Source organism: Babylonia areolata, chromosome 10, assembly GCF_041734735.1.
Source record: "Babylonia areolata isolate BAREFJ2019XMU chromosome 10, ASM4173473v1, whole genome shotgun sequence".
NCBI classification, from domain to species: domain Eukaryota; kingdom Metazoa; phylum Mollusca; class Gastropoda; order Neogastropoda; family Buccinidae; genus Babylonia; species Babylonia areolata.
The window spans coordinates 26848024-26870208 of NC_134885.1; the positions used below are offsets into that span (position 1 = coordinate 26848024).

The 22185-nt window shown below is 42.3% G+C and overlaps 1 protein-coding gene across 1 annotated transcript in view; it reads right to left on the minus strand.

Annotated features, from left to right (window-relative positions):
• The window catches only part of LOC143286527 (protein-lysine N-methyltransferase SMYD4-like), a 35130-nt gene that overhangs the window by 11357 nt on the left and 1588 nt on the right, over positions 1 to 22185 (minus strand). The window contains exons 2-11 of the mRNA XM_076594123.1: positions 20705 to 20852; positions 18216 to 18323; positions 17029 to 17152; positions 16263 to 16313; positions 13853 to 13901; positions 11574 to 11721; positions 10572 to 10699; positions 4405 to 4510; positions 3538 to 3598; positions 155 to 312 (exon numbers count right to left, since the gene is read on the minus strand). Coding sequence (XP_076450238.1) covers positions 155 to 312; positions 3538 to 3598; positions 4405 to 4510; positions 10572 to 10699; positions 11574 to 11721; positions 13853 to 13901; positions 16263 to 16313; positions 17029 to 17152; positions 18216 to 18323; positions 20705 to 20824 — 1053 coding nt within the window. The 5' untranslated portion in view covers positions 20825 to 20852. The remainder of the gene's footprint in view (positions 1 to 154; positions 313 to 3537; positions 3599 to 4404; positions 4511 to 10571; positions 10700 to 11573; positions 11722 to 13852; positions 13902 to 16262; positions 16314 to 17028; positions 17153 to 18215; positions 18324 to 20704; positions 20853 to 22185) is intronic.

Sequence of the window (22185 nt, forward strand, 5' to 3'; positions counted from 1 at the left end):
CACACACACACATACACACACAAACACACACCCTTTGTGGCCATGATAAACTTGCATAGAGACAAGACACAGATACACACATAAATTCACACAAACACAGATACACACTGATAAACACACACACACACACACACACACACACACACACACTGACCAGGGAGTACTGGAAGAGGTCATCGATGACCATATCGTCGGTGTGAGTCATGAGGTCAAAGACCGACAGGTAGTTTCTCTCGTAGCGGCCCTCCTGCGTGACACCTGGAATAGCCTCAGGCACCAAACTCTCCCTCTCCTCTCTCCGATCCAGAAAGTCTGTGGACACATTGACACCTCCACTTGACATCTATAAGGAACACACTGACTCCTTCACTGAATGCTGGGTGCCTTGACATCTATAATAAACACATTGACGCCTTTACTGAATGCTGGGTGCCTTGACATCTATAATAAACACATTGACGCCTTTACTGAATGCTGGTTGCCTTGACATCTATAATGAACACATTGACGCCTTTACTGAATGCTGGTTGCCTTGACATCTATAATGAACACATTGACGCCTTTACTGAATGCTGGTTGCCTTGACATCTATAAGGAACACATTGACGCCTTCACTGAATGCTGGGTGCCTTGACATCTATAAGGAACACATTGACACCTTCACTGAATGCTGGTTGCCTTGACATCTATAATGAACACATTGACGCCTTCACTGAATGCTGGGTGCCTTGACATCTATAATGAAAACATTGACGCCTTCACTGAATGCTGGGTGCCTTGACATCTATAAGGAACACATTGACACCTTCACCGAATGCTGGGTGCCTTGACATCTATAAGGAACACATTGACGCCTTCACTGAATGCTGGTTGCCTTGACATCTATAATGAACACATTGACGCCTTCACTGATTGCCGGATGCCTTCACATCTATAATGAACACATTGACACCTTCGCTGGGTGCCTTGACATCTATAATGAACACATTGACGCCTTTACTGAATGCTGGGTGCCTTGACATCTATAAGGAACACATTGACACCTTCACTGAATGCTGGTTGCCTTGACATCTATAATGAACACATTGACGCCTTCACTGAATGCTGGGTGCCTTGACATCTATAATGAAAACATTGACGCCTTCACCGAATGCTGGGTGCCTTGACATCTATAATGAACACATTGACGCCTTCACTGAATGCTGGTTGCCTTGACATCTATAATGAACACATTGACGCCTTCACTGATTGCCGGATGCCTTCACATCTATAATGAACACATTGACACCTTCGCTGGGTGCCTTGACATCTATAATGAACACATTGACGCCTTTACTGAATGCTGGGTGCCTTGACATCTATAATGAACACACTGACGCCTTTACTGAATGCTGGGTGCCTTGACATCTATAATGAACACATTGACGCCTTCACTGAATGCTGGTGGTCTTGACATCTATAAGGAATACATTGACACCTTCAATGAATGCTGGCTGCCTTGACATCTATAATAAACACATTGACGCCTTCACTGAATGCTGGGTGCCTTGACATCTATAATAAACATGATGACACCTTCAATGAATGCTGGTTGCCTTGACATCTATAGTGAACACATTGACGCCTTTAATGAATTCTGGGTGGCTTCACATCTATAATGAACACATTTGTATTTGTATTTGTATTTCTTTTTATCATAACAGATTTCTCTGTGTGAAATTCGGGCTGCTCTCCCCAGGGAGAGTGTGTTGCTACACTACAGCACCACCCATTTAAAAAAAAAAAATTTACCTGCATGCAGAATTTTGCCAGGAACAACCCTTTTGTTGCCGTGGGTTCTTTTACGTTCGCTAAGTGCATGCTGCACACGGGACCTCAGTTTATCATCTCATCCAAATGACTAGCATCCAGACCACCACTCAAGGTCTAGTGGAGGGGGAGAAAATATCGGTGGCTGAGCTGTGATTCGAACCAGCGCGCTCAGATTCTCTCGCTTCCTATGCGGACGCATTACCTCTAGACCATCACTCCACTTTGACGCGTTCACTGAATTCTGGGTGACTTGACATCTATAATAAACACATTGATGCCTTCACTGAATGCCAGGTGCCTTGACATCTATAATGAACACATTGATGCCTTTACTGAATGCTATACAAGATTAATTACCTCTACTTTCTTCTGTATAAAACTTGATGCGCTCAAGACAAAGTATAGTAAAAATGTTACATGCATCTGTGGTAAGCAGTTCAGCATTTTATAATTGTCTAATATCAGTGATAGTGAAAAGACGCTAAACTAAAGAACAAACTGAATGCTGGGTGCCTTGACATCTACAATAAACACACTGATGCCTTTATTGAATGCTGGTACCCTGATATCTTTACTGAACAAGCTGACGTCTTCACTGAATGCTGGGTGCCTTGACATATATAATGTGTACACTGATGTTTAACAGTTTAATGGAATACATTAACATCTTAAGTGAATATATCCACATCTTTTCTTGTATTGACAGCTTTACTGAATTTAATGACGTGTTTACTGAATGCATTCACATCTTCAGATATGTTGGCATCTTTACTAAATACAGTGACATCTGCACTGAATGTATGATTTAACAGTTTATCTTAATATACTGACAGTTTTACTGAATACACGGACATCTTTGCCAAATAAATTGACATCTTTACTGAATGTATTCCCATCTTTACAGAATACACAGGCTTTATTACATACATTGATATCTCTGTTGAATACATTCACAACTTTACTGTTAACTGGTGTAAGTGGCAAAAAAAGAAAAAAAAAAAAGTATACTTATTCAATGAATGCTATCTATCTGCAAGAGTATAACATTAGTTACAAGAGTGGTGGCAAGACAGTAACATTTCGCCATATCAAGCAAATTATGGCCACAGAAAAGTCAAGTCAGTCTGATATTCAATTACCAAAGTATGGAGCCAGAAAAAAAAACTAGATTAAAAGAAAGAAAAACAATCATATACATGCACATACTCCCACAGTGCCCCTCCTCTCATACACAAAGTCTCTTTCTCTCTCTCTCTCTCACACACACACAGTGTCATACACACACACACTCTTCTCTCTCACACACACACACAGTCACACAATCTCTCTCTTTAACTCTCTCTCACACACAGAGACACACACACAGAATATCATATTAACAGTGTCACACACACACACACACACACACACACACACACACACACACACACACACACACACAGAAAGAACAACATCACCCACCTAGCAGTGATGGCAGCCCCATTGTCAGAACGATCCTCAGGGACAGGTGAGCAATTCCTACCTGAACACACACACACACACACACACACACACACACACACACACACACACACACACACACAGAAAGAACAACATCACCCACCTAGCAGTGATGGCAGCCCCATTGTCAGAACGATCCTCAGGGACAGGTGAGCAATTCCTACCTGAACACACACACACACACACACACACACACACACACACAGAAAGTACAACATCACCCACCTAGCAGTGATGGCAGCCCCATTGTCAGAACGATCCTCAGGGACAGGTGAGCAATTCCTACCTGAAAACACACACACAGACACACACACACACACACACACACACACACACACAGAGTTCTTTCAGCTATCTGTTCATAACACCACTCTTAACCAGAACGAAAAATTGGGAATTGTTTCAAGACACTGCGAATGACAAGACAAGAAAAGAACCAGTCCTTGGCAGAGTCTTCTTATTCTGCGTGCATGGTGTGTGTGTGTGTGTGTGTGTGTGCAAGTGTGTGTAAGTGCATGTGCATGTGCCTGCATGTGTCTGTGTTTGCGAGTGTGCCTCTGTGTGTTCATGTGCGCCTTGTGTCTGACTGACATGTTACTGTGAAGCCCTATGAAATGTTTGAAAGTGGTGTATAAATGACCTATAATAATAACCAATATTATCATTGTTCTGTCCTCTTTGAGAACCTGCAGTCAACCCTGCTCTATCCATGTTGTGAATGAACAATATCACTGAATCCTTGCACTGAAAAGAAAATTAAAAAAAATTACCAACCATGGTGAATGACCATTATCACAAAATCCTTGCACGGGAAGGAAAAAAAAACACAAAAATTATCAACCATGGTGAAAGAAAATTATCACAAAATCATTGCACTAGAAGGAAAAACAAACAAACAAACAAAAACCTGAAGAAAATTACCAACCATGGTATATGAACAAAAGATCACAAAATCCTTGCACTGAAGGGAAAAAAACAAAAAAATCACCAACCATGGTGAACACACACACACACCAACACACACAAACACACACACCCACACACACAAACACCCACACCCACACACACACACACACACACACAGACTATTACCGAATGCAGCAGGTCCTGGTATCTGCACTCCACGTGGTGGTAAGTGGCCCAGGAGATGTCTCTGCACCCTTCACTGCAGTACAGCACACCGCTGCACTGACCACACCTGATCAACAGTCACACACACATACACACACACCTGGCGTGTCAACTGTCACCTGGCGTTAATCACACCTCGTCAGTCACACACTGTTAATCACACCTCGTCAGTCACACCTTGTCAATCACACCTCATCAATCACACCTCATCAATCACACACAGTTAATCACACCTTGTCAGTCACACCTCGTCAGTCACACCTCATCAATCACACACAGTTAATCACACCTTGTCAGTCACACCTTGTCAGTCACACCTCGTCAATCACACCTCATCAATCACACACAGTTAATCACACCTTGTCAGTCACACCTTGTCAATCACACCTCGTCAATCACACACAGTTAATCACACCTTGTCAGTCACACCTTGTCAGTCACACCTTGTCAGTCACACCTTGTCAATCACACCTCGTCAATCACACACAGTTAATCACACCTTGTCAGTCACACCTTGTCAATCACACCTCGTCAATCACACACAGTTAATCACACCTTGTCAGTCACACCTTGTCAGTCACACCTTGTCAATCACACCTCGTCAATCACACACAGTAAATCACACCTCGTCAGTCACACACAGTTAATCACACCTCGTCAGTCACACACCATTAATCACACCTAGTAAATCACACCTCGTCAATCACACCTCGTCAATCACACACAGTTAATCACACCTCGTCAGTCACACACCATTAATCACACCTAGTAAATCACACCTCGTCAATCACACACAGTTAATCACACCTCGTCAGTCACACATCATTAATCACACCTTGTCAGTCACACCTGTTAATCACACCTCGTTTATCACACCTCATCAGTCACACCTTCTCAGTCACACCTGTAAATCACACTTTGTCAGTCACACTTCAACAGTCGCACACCCTTAATCACAACTTGTCAGCCACACCTTGTTAATCACACCATGTCAGTCACAACTGTTAATCACGCCTTGTCTTTTGTGAAGGATGACTCTCAAACTAGGAGGCAAGATTGCACTGGCTCTCTTAGTGCTGCAGCCTTGGGGACCAGTTGGCTTTTGGGAACCATCCCAACGCCGACCGTCCTAAAACCCTCTTGGCCCAGAGAGCGGGGATGTAACTTGGACAAGACACTCTCAATAATATAATCAAATTCTAGCCCAAATAGTCGGGACAGCAGTTGCCTCCTCTACTGCTCTGATGGTCATAGTCTGACACGACTGACTGTCATATATATTCTGCCAGCCCCTCTCACCAGCTGCCGTCTCTATCAGACAGGCACAAGAAGTGAACAGTCAAATCTGATGGTCCAGAGTTTGATCCTGTTTTTGGTGCCTGGTGGTTTGAGGGTGGAGATTAAAATTTTACAGATCTTCCAGGTCTACATATATGCAGACCTACTAGTTCCTTAACCCTTTTGCTGCCAGAAAATGCTGTGAATAACTGCTCCAAGTATATCCACAGAACTACATGACTTACCCCCACAGAATTATCTAACTCCCAAACATATATCCAATTTATCCCAGAGGAACTATCCAAATCATCACTGCTGAACGACGGGCGCAATAGCCGAGTGGTTAAAGCGTTGGACTGTCAATCTGAGGGTCCCGGGTTTGAATCACAGTGACGGCGCCTGGTGGGTCAAGGGTGGAGATTTTTATGATCTCCCAGGTCAACATATGTGCAGACCTGCTAGTGCCTGAACCCCCTTCGTGTGTATATGCAAGCAGAAGATCAAATACGCACGTTAAAGATCCTGTAATCCATGTCAGCGTTCGGTGTGTTATGGAAACAAGAACATACCCTGCATGCACACCCCCGAAAAATGGAGTATGGCTGCCTACATGGCGGGGTAAAAACGGTCATACACGTAAAAGCCCACTCATGTGCATACGAGTGAACGCAGAAGAAGAAGAAGATCACTGCAGAACTACCTGATTTATTCCACCAGACCTGTCTGACTGACCACCACAGAATTATTCAACTTGCAACCACAGAACTCTCCAACATATCCCTGTTTAATTATCCGACTTAACCCACAGAACTCTCTGACTTACCCTCACAGAACTATCCAGCTTAACCACATGGAATGACTCAGCTTGCTCCTACAAGATTATTCGATATACCACCACAGAAGTATCTGAGACACCCACACAGAACTATGTAACTTAACTCCAAAGAACTATCTGATTTATTCCCACAGAACTATCAAATTTACCCCACAGGATTATCCAACTTACACCATCAGACCTACCACCACATTGCTATCAGGAGAACTATCAGACCTACCCCCATACAGCTATCAGACAGTTAGCCCCATACAGCTATCAGATAGTTAGCCCCATACAGCTATCAGATAGTTACCCCCCAGCAGCTATCAGATAGTTAGCCCCCTGCAGCTATCAGATAGTTAGCCCCCTGCAGCTATCAGATAGTTACCTCCATACAACTATCAGATAGTTACCCCCATACAGCTATCAGATAGTTAGCCCCATACAGCTATCAGACAGTTAGCCCCCCATACAGCTATCAGACAGTTAGCCCCCCTGCAGCTATCAGATAGCCCCCCATACAGCTATCAGACAGTTAGCCCCATACAACTATAAGATAGTTACCCCCCTGCAGCTATCAGATAGTTACCCCCCTGCAGCTATCAGATAGTTAGCCCCATACAACTATAAGATAGTTACCCCCCTGCAGCTATCAGATAGTTAGCCCCATACAGCTATCAGACAGTTAGCCCCATACAACTATAAGATAGTTACCCCCCTGCAGCTATCACATAGTTACCCCCCTGCAGCTATCAGACAGTTAGCCCCATACAGCTATCAGACAGTTACCCCCCTGCAGCTATCAGACAGTTAGCCCCCCATACAGCTGTCAGATAGTTACCCCCATACAGCTATCAGATAGTTACCCCCATACAGCTATCAGACAGTTACCCCCCTGCAGCTATCAGACAGTTAGCCCCCCATACAGCTATCAGATAGTTAGCCCCCATACAGCTATCAGATAGTTACCCCCCTGCAGCTATCAGATAGTTAGCCCCATACCGCTGTCAGATAGCCCCCCATACAGCTGTCAGACAGTTACCCCCCTGCAGCTATCAGACAGTTAGCCCCCCATACAGCTATCAGATAGTTACCCCCCTGCAGCTATCAGATAGTTACCCCCCTGCAGCTATCAGATAGTTACCCCCATACAGCTGTCAGATAGTTAGCCCCATACAGCTGTCAGATAGCCCCATACAGCTATCAGTTAGTTAGCCCCATACAGCTGTCAGATAGTTAGCCCCATACAGCTGTCAGATAGTTACCCCCCTGCAACTATCAGATAGTTAGCCCCCCATACAGCTATCAGACAGTTAGCCCCCCATACAGCTATCAGACAGTTAGCCCCCCATACAGCTATCAGACAGTTAGCCCCAGACAGCTATCAGATAGCCCCAGACAGCTATCGGAATAACTGTACAACCTACCCTTATACAGCTATTGGGGTAGTTATCCAACTTACAGCCAAATAGCAAACAGATAGTTATCCCCATGCAGCTATCAGATAGTTACCTCCATACAGCTACCAAAAGCACTATCCAACCTACCCCCATACAGCTATCGAAAGAACTATAAGTTTAACAGCTATCAGAAGCATTATTCTACTAACCCCCATACAGCTATCGAAAGAACAGTAAGTTTAACAGCTATCAGAAGCACTATCCAAACTACCCCCATATAGCTATCAAAAGAACGATAAGTATAAATTTAACAGCTATCAGAAGCACTATCCGACTTACCCCCATACAGCTATTGAAAGAACTATCAGATTAACAGCTATCAGAAGCACTATCTGACTTTCCCCCATACAGCTATAGAAAGAACTATCAGATTTACAGCTATCAGAAGCACTATCCGACTTACCCCCATACAGCTATAGAAAGAACTATCAGATTTACAGCTATCAGAAGCGCTATCCGACTCACCCCAAAACAGCTACGGGAAGAACTATCAGATTTACAGCTATCAGAAGCACTATCCTACTTTCCCCCATACAGCTACTGAAAGAACTATCAGATTTACAGCTATCAGAAGCGCTATCCGAATCACCCCCAAACAGCTACGGGAACAACTACAGACTTACAGCTATCAGAAGCACTATCTGACTTTTCCCCATACAGCTATTGAAAGAACTATCAGATTTACAGCTATCAGAAGCCCTATCCGACTCACCCCCAAACAGCTACGGGAAGAACTATCAGATTTACAGCTATCAGAAGCACTATCCTACTTTCCCCCATACAGCTACTGAAAGAACTATCAGATTTACAGCTATCAGAAGCGCTATCCGAATCACCCCCAAACAGCTACGGGAAGAACTATCAGATTTACAGCTATCAGAAGCACTATCTGACTTTTCCCCATACAGCTATTGAAAGAACTATCAGATTTACAGCTATCAGAATCGCTATCCGACTCACCCCCAAACAGCTACGGGAAGAACTGCAGACTTACAGCTATCAGAAGCACTATCTGACTTTTCCCCCATACAGCTATTGAAAGAACTATCAGATTTACAGCTATCAGAAGCACTATCTGACTTTCCCCCATACAGCTACTGAAAGAACTATCAGATTTACAGCTATCAGAAGCGCTATCCGACTCACCCCCAAACAGCTACGGGAAGAACTATCAGATTTACAGCTATCAGAAGCACTATCCTACTTTCCCCCATACAGCTATTGAAAGAACTATCAGATTTACAGCTATCAGAAGCGCTATCCGAATCACCCCCAAACAGCTACAGGAAGAACTGTCAGATTTACAGCTATCAGAAGCACTATCTGACTTTTCCCCATACAGCTATTGAAAGAACTATCAGATTTACAGCTATCAGAAGCCCTATCCGACTCACCCCCAAACAGCTACGGGATGAACTATCAGATTTACAGCTATCAGAAGCACTATCTGACTTTTCCCCATACAGCTATTGAAAGAACTATCAGATTTACAGCTATCAGAAGCGCTATCCTACTTTCCCCCATACAGCTACTGAAAGAACTATCAGATTTACAGCTATCAGAAGCACTATCTGACTTTCCCCCATACAGCTATTGAAAGAACTATCAGATTTACAGCTATCAGAAGCACTATCCGACTTTCCCCAATACAGCTACTGAAAGAACTATCAGATTTACAGCTATCAGAAGCGCTATCCAACTCACCCCCAAACAGCTACGGGAAGAACTATCAGATTTACAGCAATCAGAAGCACTATCCTACTTTCCCCCATACAGCTACTGAAAGAACTATCAGATTTACAGCTATCAGAAGCATTATTCTACTAACCCCCATACAGCTATCGAAAGAACAGTAAGTTTAATAGCTATCAGAAGCACTATCCAAACTACATATAGCTATCGAAAGAACGATAAGTATAAGCTTAACAACTATCAGAAGCACTATCCGACTTACCCCCATACAGCTATAGAAAGAACTATCAGATTTACAGCTATCAGAAGCACTATCCGACTTTCCCCAATACAGCTACTGAAAGAACTATCAGATTTACAGCTATCAGAAGCGCTATCCAACTCACCCCCAAACAGCTACGGGAAGAACTATCAGATTTACAGCAATCAGAAGCACTATCCTACTTTCCCCCATACAGCTACTGAAAGAACTATCAGATTTACAGCTATCAGAAGCATTATTCTACTAACCCCCATACAGCTATCGAAAGAACAGTAAGTTTAATAGCTATCAGAAGCACTATCCAAACTACATATAGCTATCGAAAGAACGATAAGTATAAGCTTAACAACTATCAGAAGCACTATCCGACTTACCCCCATACAGCTATAGAAAGAACTATCAGATTTAGAGCTATCAGAAGCGCTATCTGACTTTCCCCCATACAGCTATAGAAAGAACTATCAGATTTACAGCTATCAGAAGCGCTATCCGACTCACCCCCAAACAGCTACGGGAAGAACTATCAGATTTACAGCTATCAGAAGCACCATCCGACTAACCCCCATACAGCTATGGAAAGAACTATCCAACCTGCCCCACACACAGCTGCAGGACTCACCCGACAGGATTATCGGGCAGAGCCCCGAAGCAGTGCAGGCAGTGTGTGTCGTAGTGGGGAGGCAGGAGAACTGCGGCGAAGGGGCGCTCCACAATCAGTGTGTCTCCTGCCTTGATGTCCCGTGTGGCCTGGAACAATTCCCCCCCCACCCCCACCCCCACCCCCCAACACACACACACATGCATGCACAGGCACATGCATGAACACATGCATGCACGCACACACACACACACACACACACACACACACACACGGGTGTAGATAGACAGATAGATAGATAAATAGCTAGATACCATAAAATTCAGTATACATATATATATATATAGCTAGATACCATAAAATTCAGTATACATACATATATATATATATATACATATATATATATATATATATATATATAGAGAGAGAGAGAGAGAGAGAGAGAGGTATAGATATATATACACTCATATACATACAATACACACATATACACAATATACACACATGCATACACACACATATATATATACACATACACATACACTCAAACACTTACGCACACACATACAGGTACACTCTTACACACATACAAACACACACACACATACATACACATGTATACTATTACATACACATACATATAAATATACACACACATATACATGCACACAGAAACATAAACACACATACATACACACATTTATGCATACACACACAAACACTTTTTTTTAAAAAAAAAGCTTTTTTGTTTGTTTTTTTATGATGATAACAACACCACCACCAACAATGATAATAACACTTATCAATCATATTGCACTTTGGAACCTCTCACAGTGCTTTATAATAACTTATCAGACACAAAGCACACAAGAACACAGACATCACACACACACACATGCTCACACAAACACAACCACATACACGCACACACACACACACACACACACACATACACCACTCCACCCCCACCCAACAGATGTATAGAAAAGTGAACAGGTGTGGAACGGACAGTGAGCCCCTCACCTGCAGAAACCTGCCCTGTGAGGCCGACACCTTCATCTCCACAGCGGACGACGCTTGGACGAGAACGCTGTTCGCACTGTACGACACATGCGCCGCCGCTTCCTCTGAAGGCCGGGCGTCACAGCCGGGGCCTTCGAGACTGGCTGAGCTGTCAGGTGTGTAGAAAGAACAGCGCACTCTGTTGTCAGTTTCAGTTTCAGTTTCTCAAAGAGGTGTCACTGCATTCAGACAAACCCGTATACGCTACACCACATCTGCTAGGCAGATCCCTGACCAGCAGCATCACCCAACACGCTTGTCAGGCCTTTAGTGCATGCTTATATATGTGTACCTGTCAGAGTGGATTTCTTTTTACATAATTTTGCCAAGAGGACAACACTCTCGTTGCCACGGGTTCTTTTTCAGTGCGCCAAGTACGTGCTGCACACTGGACCTCGGTTTATCGTCTCATCTGAAAGACTAGACGTTCAGTTTGATTTTCCAGTCAAACTTGGGAGAACGGGTGTGAGCAGGAATCAAACCCACACCCTCACGGACTCTCTATATTGGCAGCTGAGCGTCTTAACCATTCTGCCACCTTCCTCTTTTGTCAATTACTATAAAGATGCAAATTCTAATGTTGTAATGGGTGTCTCTATGTGTGCTTTACAACTTAGTGTTATTTCATAATTAACTTCATTGCCATATTTGTTCAATATGTGCAAGTGCACATGCAAAAAAAAGTATGTGGGTGGGTGCATATGGGTGGGTTCGTGTTAATGTATGTGTGTGTGTGTGTGTGTGTGTGTGTGTGTGTGTGTGTGTGTGTGTGTGTGTATGTTTTAAACAGTAGAAAAGTAATACTTTCACCAGGCTTGCTTTGCTATGACTGTTGTGTGTGATCTTATTGTAGAATATAATGTTGTATGCCAAATTTCTGCTGTTCTGCTTATGATCTCTGTGTATCACAGACTTCACCACTCTTCATTTCTCTTGCAGAGATAATAGCGTTATTCTGATACTCACAAATAACTCCCACCCTTAAAAAAAAAAAAAAAAAAAAAAGCTCGTTTTTGCTTTTCATGGGTTTTGCTTTGTTTGCTTTCATTGTTATTGTTGTTTGCTCTTCTTTTTTGTTTCTTGTGTGTGTGTTTTTTGTTTCTTTTCTTATCTCATTTATTAAAAACTTGTCATACATCATGAATAAATGAAATGGTAACACATATATGGGTTTTTTTGTGAAACTAAAAAAATCAACAATAAAAAAAACAACCCATAAAAGAAACCACTATAATTAGGCTTTGAAAATGAGCTTAAACTTACAATACACAAACCTGAAGTGTATATTAAAAAACAAACACAAAGAAAACAACCTACCCCCTGCCCCCCCTGCCCCACCCCCTCCCCCACCCCTAAAAAGCAAAAGTAATACACCCCCTCTCTGTCTCCATCCTTCCCTCCCCCACTCCCTCCATTGGTCTTTCTCTTCTCCCTCTTTCCCTCTCTTTCAGCTTGGGTGGTTGGCTTATGTTCAAAACAGATCTCCTTCAACAAGCTCCCCCCCAACCCCCCCCCCCCCCCCCCCCTCAACCCCCAAACACCTCAGCCCAAAGAGTATACCACAGGACCTGGGTCTTAATTTGAGTGTCTGGAAACGAGCCATCAAGAAATCGGTTTCCAGCTTGAATGAACAAGAACATCAACGCTGCATTATCAGATAACTACATAATATACAACTGCAGAGCAAACAGCTTCGCCATGTGTTTGGCTTGTTTGTAATATTCACAGTTTCACTCCAGTTTTAACCCTTACCATAAAGAATACAAATTGCAAAATACTTTCCTATCTTCAAGAGGAGAAATCAATAATTTGTGGTATAAAACATAAATAATATAAGAGAATCACCCACATACAATATGTATGCATAAAAGACATAAAATGCTTAAAATGTCAAATTAAAATAAACCATACATAATTAATCACAGATGTATGCATACAAAAATCACACCAGACATGAAAAAAACAAAACAAACTAACTGAAGTAAAGCACACATACAATAATCGCAACCACACAGAATAAGCATATCATACAATTAAACATTGATATCATACAAAAATCAAACATTCATATGATACTATAATTAAACATAAATATCATATCACAATCAAACGAAAACAGATTCTCTGCCCTACCGTGCTTTCCTCTCATGGTGACCTATATACAGTAGGATCTGAACGGCAGACGCACATAAAAGGGAAGACAAAGTGTGTCAATAGAGAAATGTAATACAAACACTCACATTGATTCAATCTCTTGTTTGATTTTCACCATTTCTCTCTCAAGGTACTCTGAAACAGAACAAAAACCAAAAACAAACAAAAAAATAACATGAGTGTTTAGATTCAGTTTCAGTTTCAAGGAGATGCCAAAGCTTGTGAACTGATCCATATTCGCTACACTACAACTGCACGAACAGAAAAAACAACAAAACATGTTGTAGTTATAAACATCATTTTCATAACTAGTATATGATGTAGGATCGAGGCGGCATGGCTTAGGCGTTGGACTTCTGATTTAGCGTTCACCAGTGATCTGGGTTCGATGACCTGTTTCGGCATGGTGTTGAAAGACACTTCATTCCGATTTTTCTCACTCCATCAAGGTGTGAATTGGAACTTGACTTTGTTTCAGGAAGGAAAGGATTGGACCCCGCCTTCCTATGCTGAGCCCTAGGCACAGTGGATGTAAATTCACTGCCCTGATAGCCATTAGAGACTATGGGACATTTAACTCTTTTTTTTCTTCTTTTTTTTTAAACATATATGAAGAAGTGGATGTGGATGGAGCACAATAGCCATTAGAGACTATGGGACATTTAACTCTTTTTTTTTTTAAACATATATGAAGAAGTGGATGTGGATGGAGCACAACCTTGGCCCAGAGCAGACCACCAACACAAATCATGCAGGGTTCATTTTAGGGCTGTTCCATTGTACTGCATTGTACTGTACTATATCATATTGTATTTAGGCCCAACACTCGGCTTATATCACAGATTGACATAAGTTTACATTTGGGCCAACAGCAAAGTGAGAGCTGTATTATCAATGGTTTCTCCAGTCAATGGGAAACCATTTACAGCTTAGTCTTTTGTGAAGGAATATGACTCTCAAACTAGGAGGCAAAATTGCACTGGCTCTTAGTGCTGCAGCCTTGTGGGAACCATCCCAACGCCGACTGTCCTAAAACCCTCTTGGCCGAGATATTGGGGATGTACTTGGGCAAGACACTCTCCACTATAATCAAATTCTAGCCGAAATAGTCAGAACAGCAGTTGCCTCCTCTGCTGTTCTGATGGTTATAGTCGGACACGACTTACTATCACACACACACACACACACACACACACACACACACACACAAAAAAAAAATAGAACCACATTTTGACACAACAGATTTCTATGCGAGAAATTCAGGCTGCTCTTCCCAGAGAGTACGCATCATTACAGTGCAGCACCACCCTTTTTTTCTGCCTGCATGTGCATTTGTTTTCCTATCAAAGTGAATTTTTCAACAGAATTTTGCCAGGGACAACCCTTTTGTTGCTGTGGGTTCTTTTACATGCACTAAGCACATGCTACACTCTGTTTAAAATCTCATCCTAATGACTAGCATCCAAACCATCACTCAAGGTCTGGTGGAGGCGGAGAAAATAGTGGCAAGGGTGGGATTTGAACCTGTGTGCTCAGATTCTCAAGGTGGATGTGTTACCCTTGGGCCACCAGTCCACATTGCACCACTGTCTTTGAAAATGACGGATGTGAGGATACGGGTGTCACAGGGCACTCTGCTGTTTTCTGCTGTGGAGCAGTCTGCTTGCGATTTGTTTTATAGCAAAATGGAGTCTACACTAGTTGGGTCACGGTTAAGTATGTGTAATTAAATTGTTTTATAGCAAAATGCATCGCCTGCCAAATCAAGTGGAATCAATTCTTGAAGAACTAGTGGTGGATTACTCTAAGCACAGGCACTCTGATAATTTTTTTATACTGCTCTCACCATTGCAGTCACCTGAATTCAACGATGATAATAATATTCCCAGGGAGAAACAAAGTGGTCATGCTGTGACAGAGATGGAGACCATCAGTGATGACAGCATTCTCTGACAGCAGCAGAGAATTAATCAGCAAGATCTGTCAGTACATTCTTTTTTTCTTTTTTCTTTTTTTTTAAGGGAAATCAGACATTTCCGTCATCAGGGATGACTGGTCTATACTGAGACCATCCTTATTGTGTTGTGTCTGTAATGTACTTTGTATTTGGTTATGTCCATTTTTGTCTGTTAATGGTTCAGAGTTGGCTGTTCGCTATTGTATGTTTCTGTGGGTTCTCTTCTCGTGTTTTCTGTCATTGTCTCTTGCCCTTCGGGTTCGTCGCCTTGTATTCTCTGACTTCATCTTCAGAGCTGCAGCTTGTTTGGTAACTGTCAGTACATTCTGCTTTTTTTCAGCCTACAAGGTGCCTTAGATTGTGGGGTGCATCCCTGGATTTGAGAAAAAAAAAAATCTTATGCATCTATACAGTCTCACTCATCTTATATACCCGTGTAAAAACTGCTGAAATTCGAAACATCCTCTGAAAGTAAATGGTATGAAGACACAGGTAAATGAAAATAAAACAAGACAGAAACTGAATGAATCCAAACTTACGTGTTGTTTTGTCATCATCATCATGCTGGAGACTGACAATGGCTTGTTGAGCTGGACATGAGAATAAAACAGCAACATGCAGTATCACATTTATTTGCATCAATGCACAACAAAGTCCTTCACACAATCTCTTTAAACAAATGTTTTCATCCACATGCATGCACACACACATACACACAAACAAATACAAATGCAAACATACATTCATACTTTCACACACACACACACACACACACACACACACACAGCCTCAATTATAGCATGACAGATAACGACAGAAGAACACCTAAACCAATTTCTATGAAGAAAATTGTTGGATTTCCCACATTCAAAAGCAATATCTTGAATTCACTGAATATGATCAAATTATGCTGAGTGTTATATATCGTTAACACACATATGATATCTAGAACAACAGAGATCAATGTGCACATAAAGCATATCATTCAAGTGTTAATTAATACTGGAACAAGAAATGAAATTGTCTCTCCACACACCATGTATTTGTCATCACATATCCATGAATTTAACCAATAACCTGAAAGAATTACTTCTGAAAATGTTCAACAACTAATTTTCATGCGTCCAAATAGCACAATCATGAAGTAAAACAGACATCACACACACACACACTCACACAAATACACACACACATTCACACACACAAACCCCCCCCCCCCCCCACCCACCCCAACACACAGGATATAAAGAGAGCAACGGCAATGCCAATGCAAAGCAATACATGCCTATATCAATGATAACAAACCTGCCATGGCCTTTTCCCTCTGGCCCAGCCTTGCGTAACACAGACACTGACGAACCAGTAGTTTTGGCTTTGACTGCTTTGCAATCCCCTCGGCCAGCGCCCTCTCTATGTCGGTCAAACAGTCCTGCCATGGGGTGGAAACTATGTTACAGTTATATGTGGGTCTGTGGTTGTCACTTGCTTTTACTGTCAAATACAAGAAATTAGCTCTCTCATGACGGGCGCGATAGCCGAGTGGTTAAAGCTTTGGACCTTCAATCTGAGGGTTCCGGGTTCGAATCATGGTGACGGTGCCTGGTGGGTAAAGGGTGGTGATTTTTACGATCTCCCAGGTCAACATATGTGCAGACCTGCTAGTACCTGAACCACCTTCGTGTGTATACACAAGCAGAAGATCAAATACGCACGTTAAAGATCCTGTAATCCATGTCAGCGTTCGGTGGGTTATGGAAACAAGAACATACTCAGCATACACCCCCCTGAAAGCGGAGTATGGCTGCCTACATGGTGGGGTAAAAACGGCCATACATGTAAAAGCCCACTCGTGTATATACGAGTGAACGTGGGAGTTGCAGCTCATGAACACAGAAGAAGAAGAAGCTCTCTCATGATTCTGCTAATCTGTGTGGTCTGCTGGTGTGTAGCTACACAACATTTCTATCAACTGAATGTACGCCACACATGCACAAAATCTCTCTCCTATTCTACCCTTAGAAGAAAACCACAGAGGCAAACAAAACAGTTATACTAATAATCCTTGTCATGAACTAATCACAAATGATTTATATAAATTTGATAATGAATTAAAATCCCACATGCACAAACATACAGTCACACACATACATGTTCAGTTTTGTTATAAAATCTAATCACACACAAATTTTTTACATGCACGTACATACACGCACTTGTACATGCGTGTGCACATGCTCACAGATGCATGCAAGCACACAAACAAACAAAATGCACATAAACTGAATACTGACACACATGCACAGATGTGTGTATGTATGCACACACACACACACACACACACACACACACACTCACAGCAATTTCAAGACTTATCCTCAGTCTAGCATTTCTTTTTTACAAAAAGAAAGTACAAATAAAATAAAATGTGGAAGCTAATAAAAAAAAATACACACATACATAAAAAACCCCAATTTTTTCCTACTTTTCCATACCTGATACTTGTGAAGACGGAAAAGGACCGCTGAGCGATTGCCATAGGCCACAGCAAGGTGGGTACCCTCGTCTCCCTTTTGCCTCTGACCTGGGGCATACTGCATGCTCTGAAAAAGATAGCCTGAGGTAAAGACCATCATCAAGGCCAAGCAACAGAAAAAGGACAGACCCCTACTACCTTCTGACTAGGCGGGAACATGTGTCAGTGTTCAGACTCAGGACAGGCCACAACCGCCTAAACCACCTACCCACAAAATTCTGAACTGGTCACTTGGCACAGCGCATCTGTGGCACTGACAGCCAGATAACAGATCACCTGCTGCAGTCCTGCCCCCTCCACGCAGTGCACAGAAGCTCTATGGCTTTGTGGAGGACCTGCAGCATACTGCTGCCTTCATCGTGGAGACTTGGGTGTCCATCTAACAAATGAGAAGAAGAAGATGAACATAGTTATGACAGTCAGTGGACACTCACTCAGTCTGGCTCCAAGACTAAACGATTATTGTCATCAGCAGTGGCTTAGTAGGTGGGGTGGAGGAATGTCAAATCGGAACAGGCACTACTGTACACCACTGTAGTTCAGGGTCTCCTCTGGAGTGTGGCCTTCTGGCAATGTGTGGCCTTCTGGTGATGTAACATCGATGGTTCCCTGTGAACAGCTGATGTTGGGATTGTGACAGAACCAGTGTGTGACCATGCATGGGGGACTAAGAATGAGCAGATGGGAGTCATGCCACCAAAATGATACAGATGATGGGGCAGCTAAAGACATACACAGAGAGGCAAAGACTGACAGATACATAGACTAGAATACTGACGAATGGTTTAAGACACATAAGGAAGCTGACAGAGAGACATGGACTGACAAACATGCACGCATACAGAGAGGGTGAGTGAGTGGGTGGTTAGGTAAAAAAGAACAATATATTTGTGGGTTTATGATTCTGAGGAGTGAGTTGTTGAAAGAGAGATGGGGTGGGTAGGGCAGGAGGGAGAGGCAGAAAGAATAAGAGAGACAGAAAGAGAAAGAGAAAGAGAGACTGAGACCAACAGAAAGTGACAAAACAGAGGCAGACTGAGCAGTGATAGAAACAGACAAACCGGCAATACAACAATACAATCAATCAATGAAGTACATATACTGGGTGGTAGATAAATAGAATAAAAGATCAGTACATACACAGATACAACAGACAGACATGTAGACTATTACAAACTATTATTGATAGATGAATAGGAAAACAGAAATATTCACTGATTGACTAATCTGTTTTTGGCCAAGTGCTCTTCACACTGTACACTGCTCCTCTCGCTGAAATTATCAACCGCCATGATATCAGTCATCATTCTTATGCTGATGACACTCAACTCCAGAAGAGTGATACCCCTGAAAAATTGTTGCTATTGCAAGAAACATCCAACTGCTTCCTGGACATTCAAACGCGGAGAAAACTGAAGCAATGATCATAAGAACTAAACAAAAACTGTCTTCCATCACAATTGACACAATCAAACTTGGCAGTACATCCATCCCTCTTTCCACGTCAGTCAGGAACCTCAGTGTTGTCCTTGACAATACACTGTCCATGCAAAAATTTATCAGTCAGACATGTCGGTCCTGCTACTGTCAACTGTGGCGCATCAGTGCCATCCGGAAATATCTGTCCACTGACGCAACATCTAGACTTGTCGTTTCTCTCATTCTCTCTCGCCTTGACTACTGTAACTCTCTATTGTCTGGTTTGCCTGCTTCATCCATTCAGTCCCTTCAGCGCATACAAAACTCTGCAGCCCGACTCGTCCTCAGAAAGAAAAGATCTGAGCACATCACTCCTCTTTTGCAACATCTCCACTGGCTCCCTGTCTCACACCGAATAAAGTACAAGATCAGCACTCTATGTTATAGATGCATTCACAAAACTGCCCCTTCCTATCTCTGCGGCTGCCTTCACCTCTACACTCCATCTCACTCACTACTATTGGCTTCGGATCCACTCTGTTTACACATACCCAGATTCAAACACTCGACTGTTGGCCGCCGTTCTTTCTCTGTCTCTGGACCTTGCAATTGGAATGAACTTCCTCTTTCGCTTCATCAAGTCTCTACACTCAGAACCCACCTCTTCCCAAAATAGCCTCCCTTGCCTGCCCTTCCTTGTCTCTAGTTTCTACAGTTTTAGAGTTATGCATGCGTGTGAGTGACTGGTGCAAAAGCGCTTTGATTTGTCTCTGCACAAGATTCAGCACTATATAAATACCATTATTATTATTATCAACAATTAGAAGTACATGAAGATGTGCCAGCTGTTGCAGCAGTAATAACAGTTGTAGGAGTTGCAGCAGCAGCAGCAGCAGTACTGATAGCACATAAACAACAGTAGTAGTAGTAATACCACTACCATCACACTATACAGCAGCAGCTTCAGCAGCTGGACTTGTACCAGTTTCTTATGAACAGTGTAACATATCACTATATCATTTTCATTACACGTGTATAAGCACGCAGTGCATTCTTGTCTTTTTGGGCCAGAAACAGTTTGTTGCCCTCTTGCTTGTGAAGTGTGGCTTGTTTACTGTCCTTCCGGTGAAAAGTCAGACAAAGCTTCATGAAGTAGTCCCTCAGCCAGCCAATTTTACTGGAAAAAAAAAGAAGACAAAAAGATGATATGAACAGCTGATAGCAAATGGCTTTTTCTATAATTTTCTATAATTCTTCAACAACTATGTTTTTCCTCTGAGATGGATAATTGTTAAGAACTATATACTAGGTAAAAGTCCAAGGGAGGGTGGGTGAAAGAGAGAGAGAGAGAAGGTGAAGGGGGAACACAAAGAGAAGAGGATAGAGAAGAAGAAAAAGAATTGAAAAGGAGAAAGAGGAGAAAGAAATGGATACTATAATAATGAGAATTAAAGAAAAAAAAAAAAAAATTATATACCACACATACACAGAAAAAATAGAGAGAAAAATACACACACACACACACACACACACACACACACACACACACACACACACTACACACACACATATTGTTGGATTATATTTGCTGTGACATTCATGTTGACAGCATTTTCTTCTTTGGTGTTCACAGTGATGTCAGCATTCACAAGTGATTTGGTCAGTTTGTTTTGAAGAAGTATCAATGGGACACTCCCGAACTGATTAACACATTATATTAAAGGACATCTGGCCTCATGGATATTGTTTTAACTCACTCAGTACGGTCAGTCCTCTCTTCTCTACACAGACCCCCTCGGATGTCCAGTGGGTGTCTGAATGACCCAACCTTTAGCTTCCATCGTCAGAACTGTGGTATTCTTTGTCAACATTCACCTCTTCAGTATAAGAGCGTTCCGCTTGCAATATTTTGATGATGGTAATTTGGATGAAATGCTGTTAACATCGTCTCTTTCGCCGTTCGTATGGAGAGAGTTAATCCATCTTGGTATGGCCTCATTCACTAGTATTTGTGTACGTACACAAAAAGCATGCACTCAAGGTCTGACAAGCGTGTTGGGTTATGCTGCTGTCAGGCATCTGCCTGGCAGATGTGGTGTAGCATATACGGATTTGTCCGAATAGTGATGCCTCCTTGAGAAATCTAAACTGAAACTGGTATATTCTTCCTACAAAGTTTGACGCCATAGAACAGGTATTCTCAGAAGCAGTCTGAAGGCCTGGACACCGTTTCAGCCAGTTCTATTATGACGACAACCTGCAAGATTCTGCTTGTTCTGCTTTACACCCTTGTTTTGTCATAATCATAGAAATCAACTGTGAATGTTTTCCTTGCACATGCTTTGCTTGATCACCCATTAAATGATGCATATATGTGGTGTGTTTGTTTGTTGGTGGGTGTTTGGACTGCTTTGTGTGTGTGTGTGTGTGTGTGTGTGTGTGTGTGTGTGTGTGTGTGTGTGTGTGTGTGTATGTCTGTGTGTGTCTGTGTGGGTATGAGTATGTGTGTG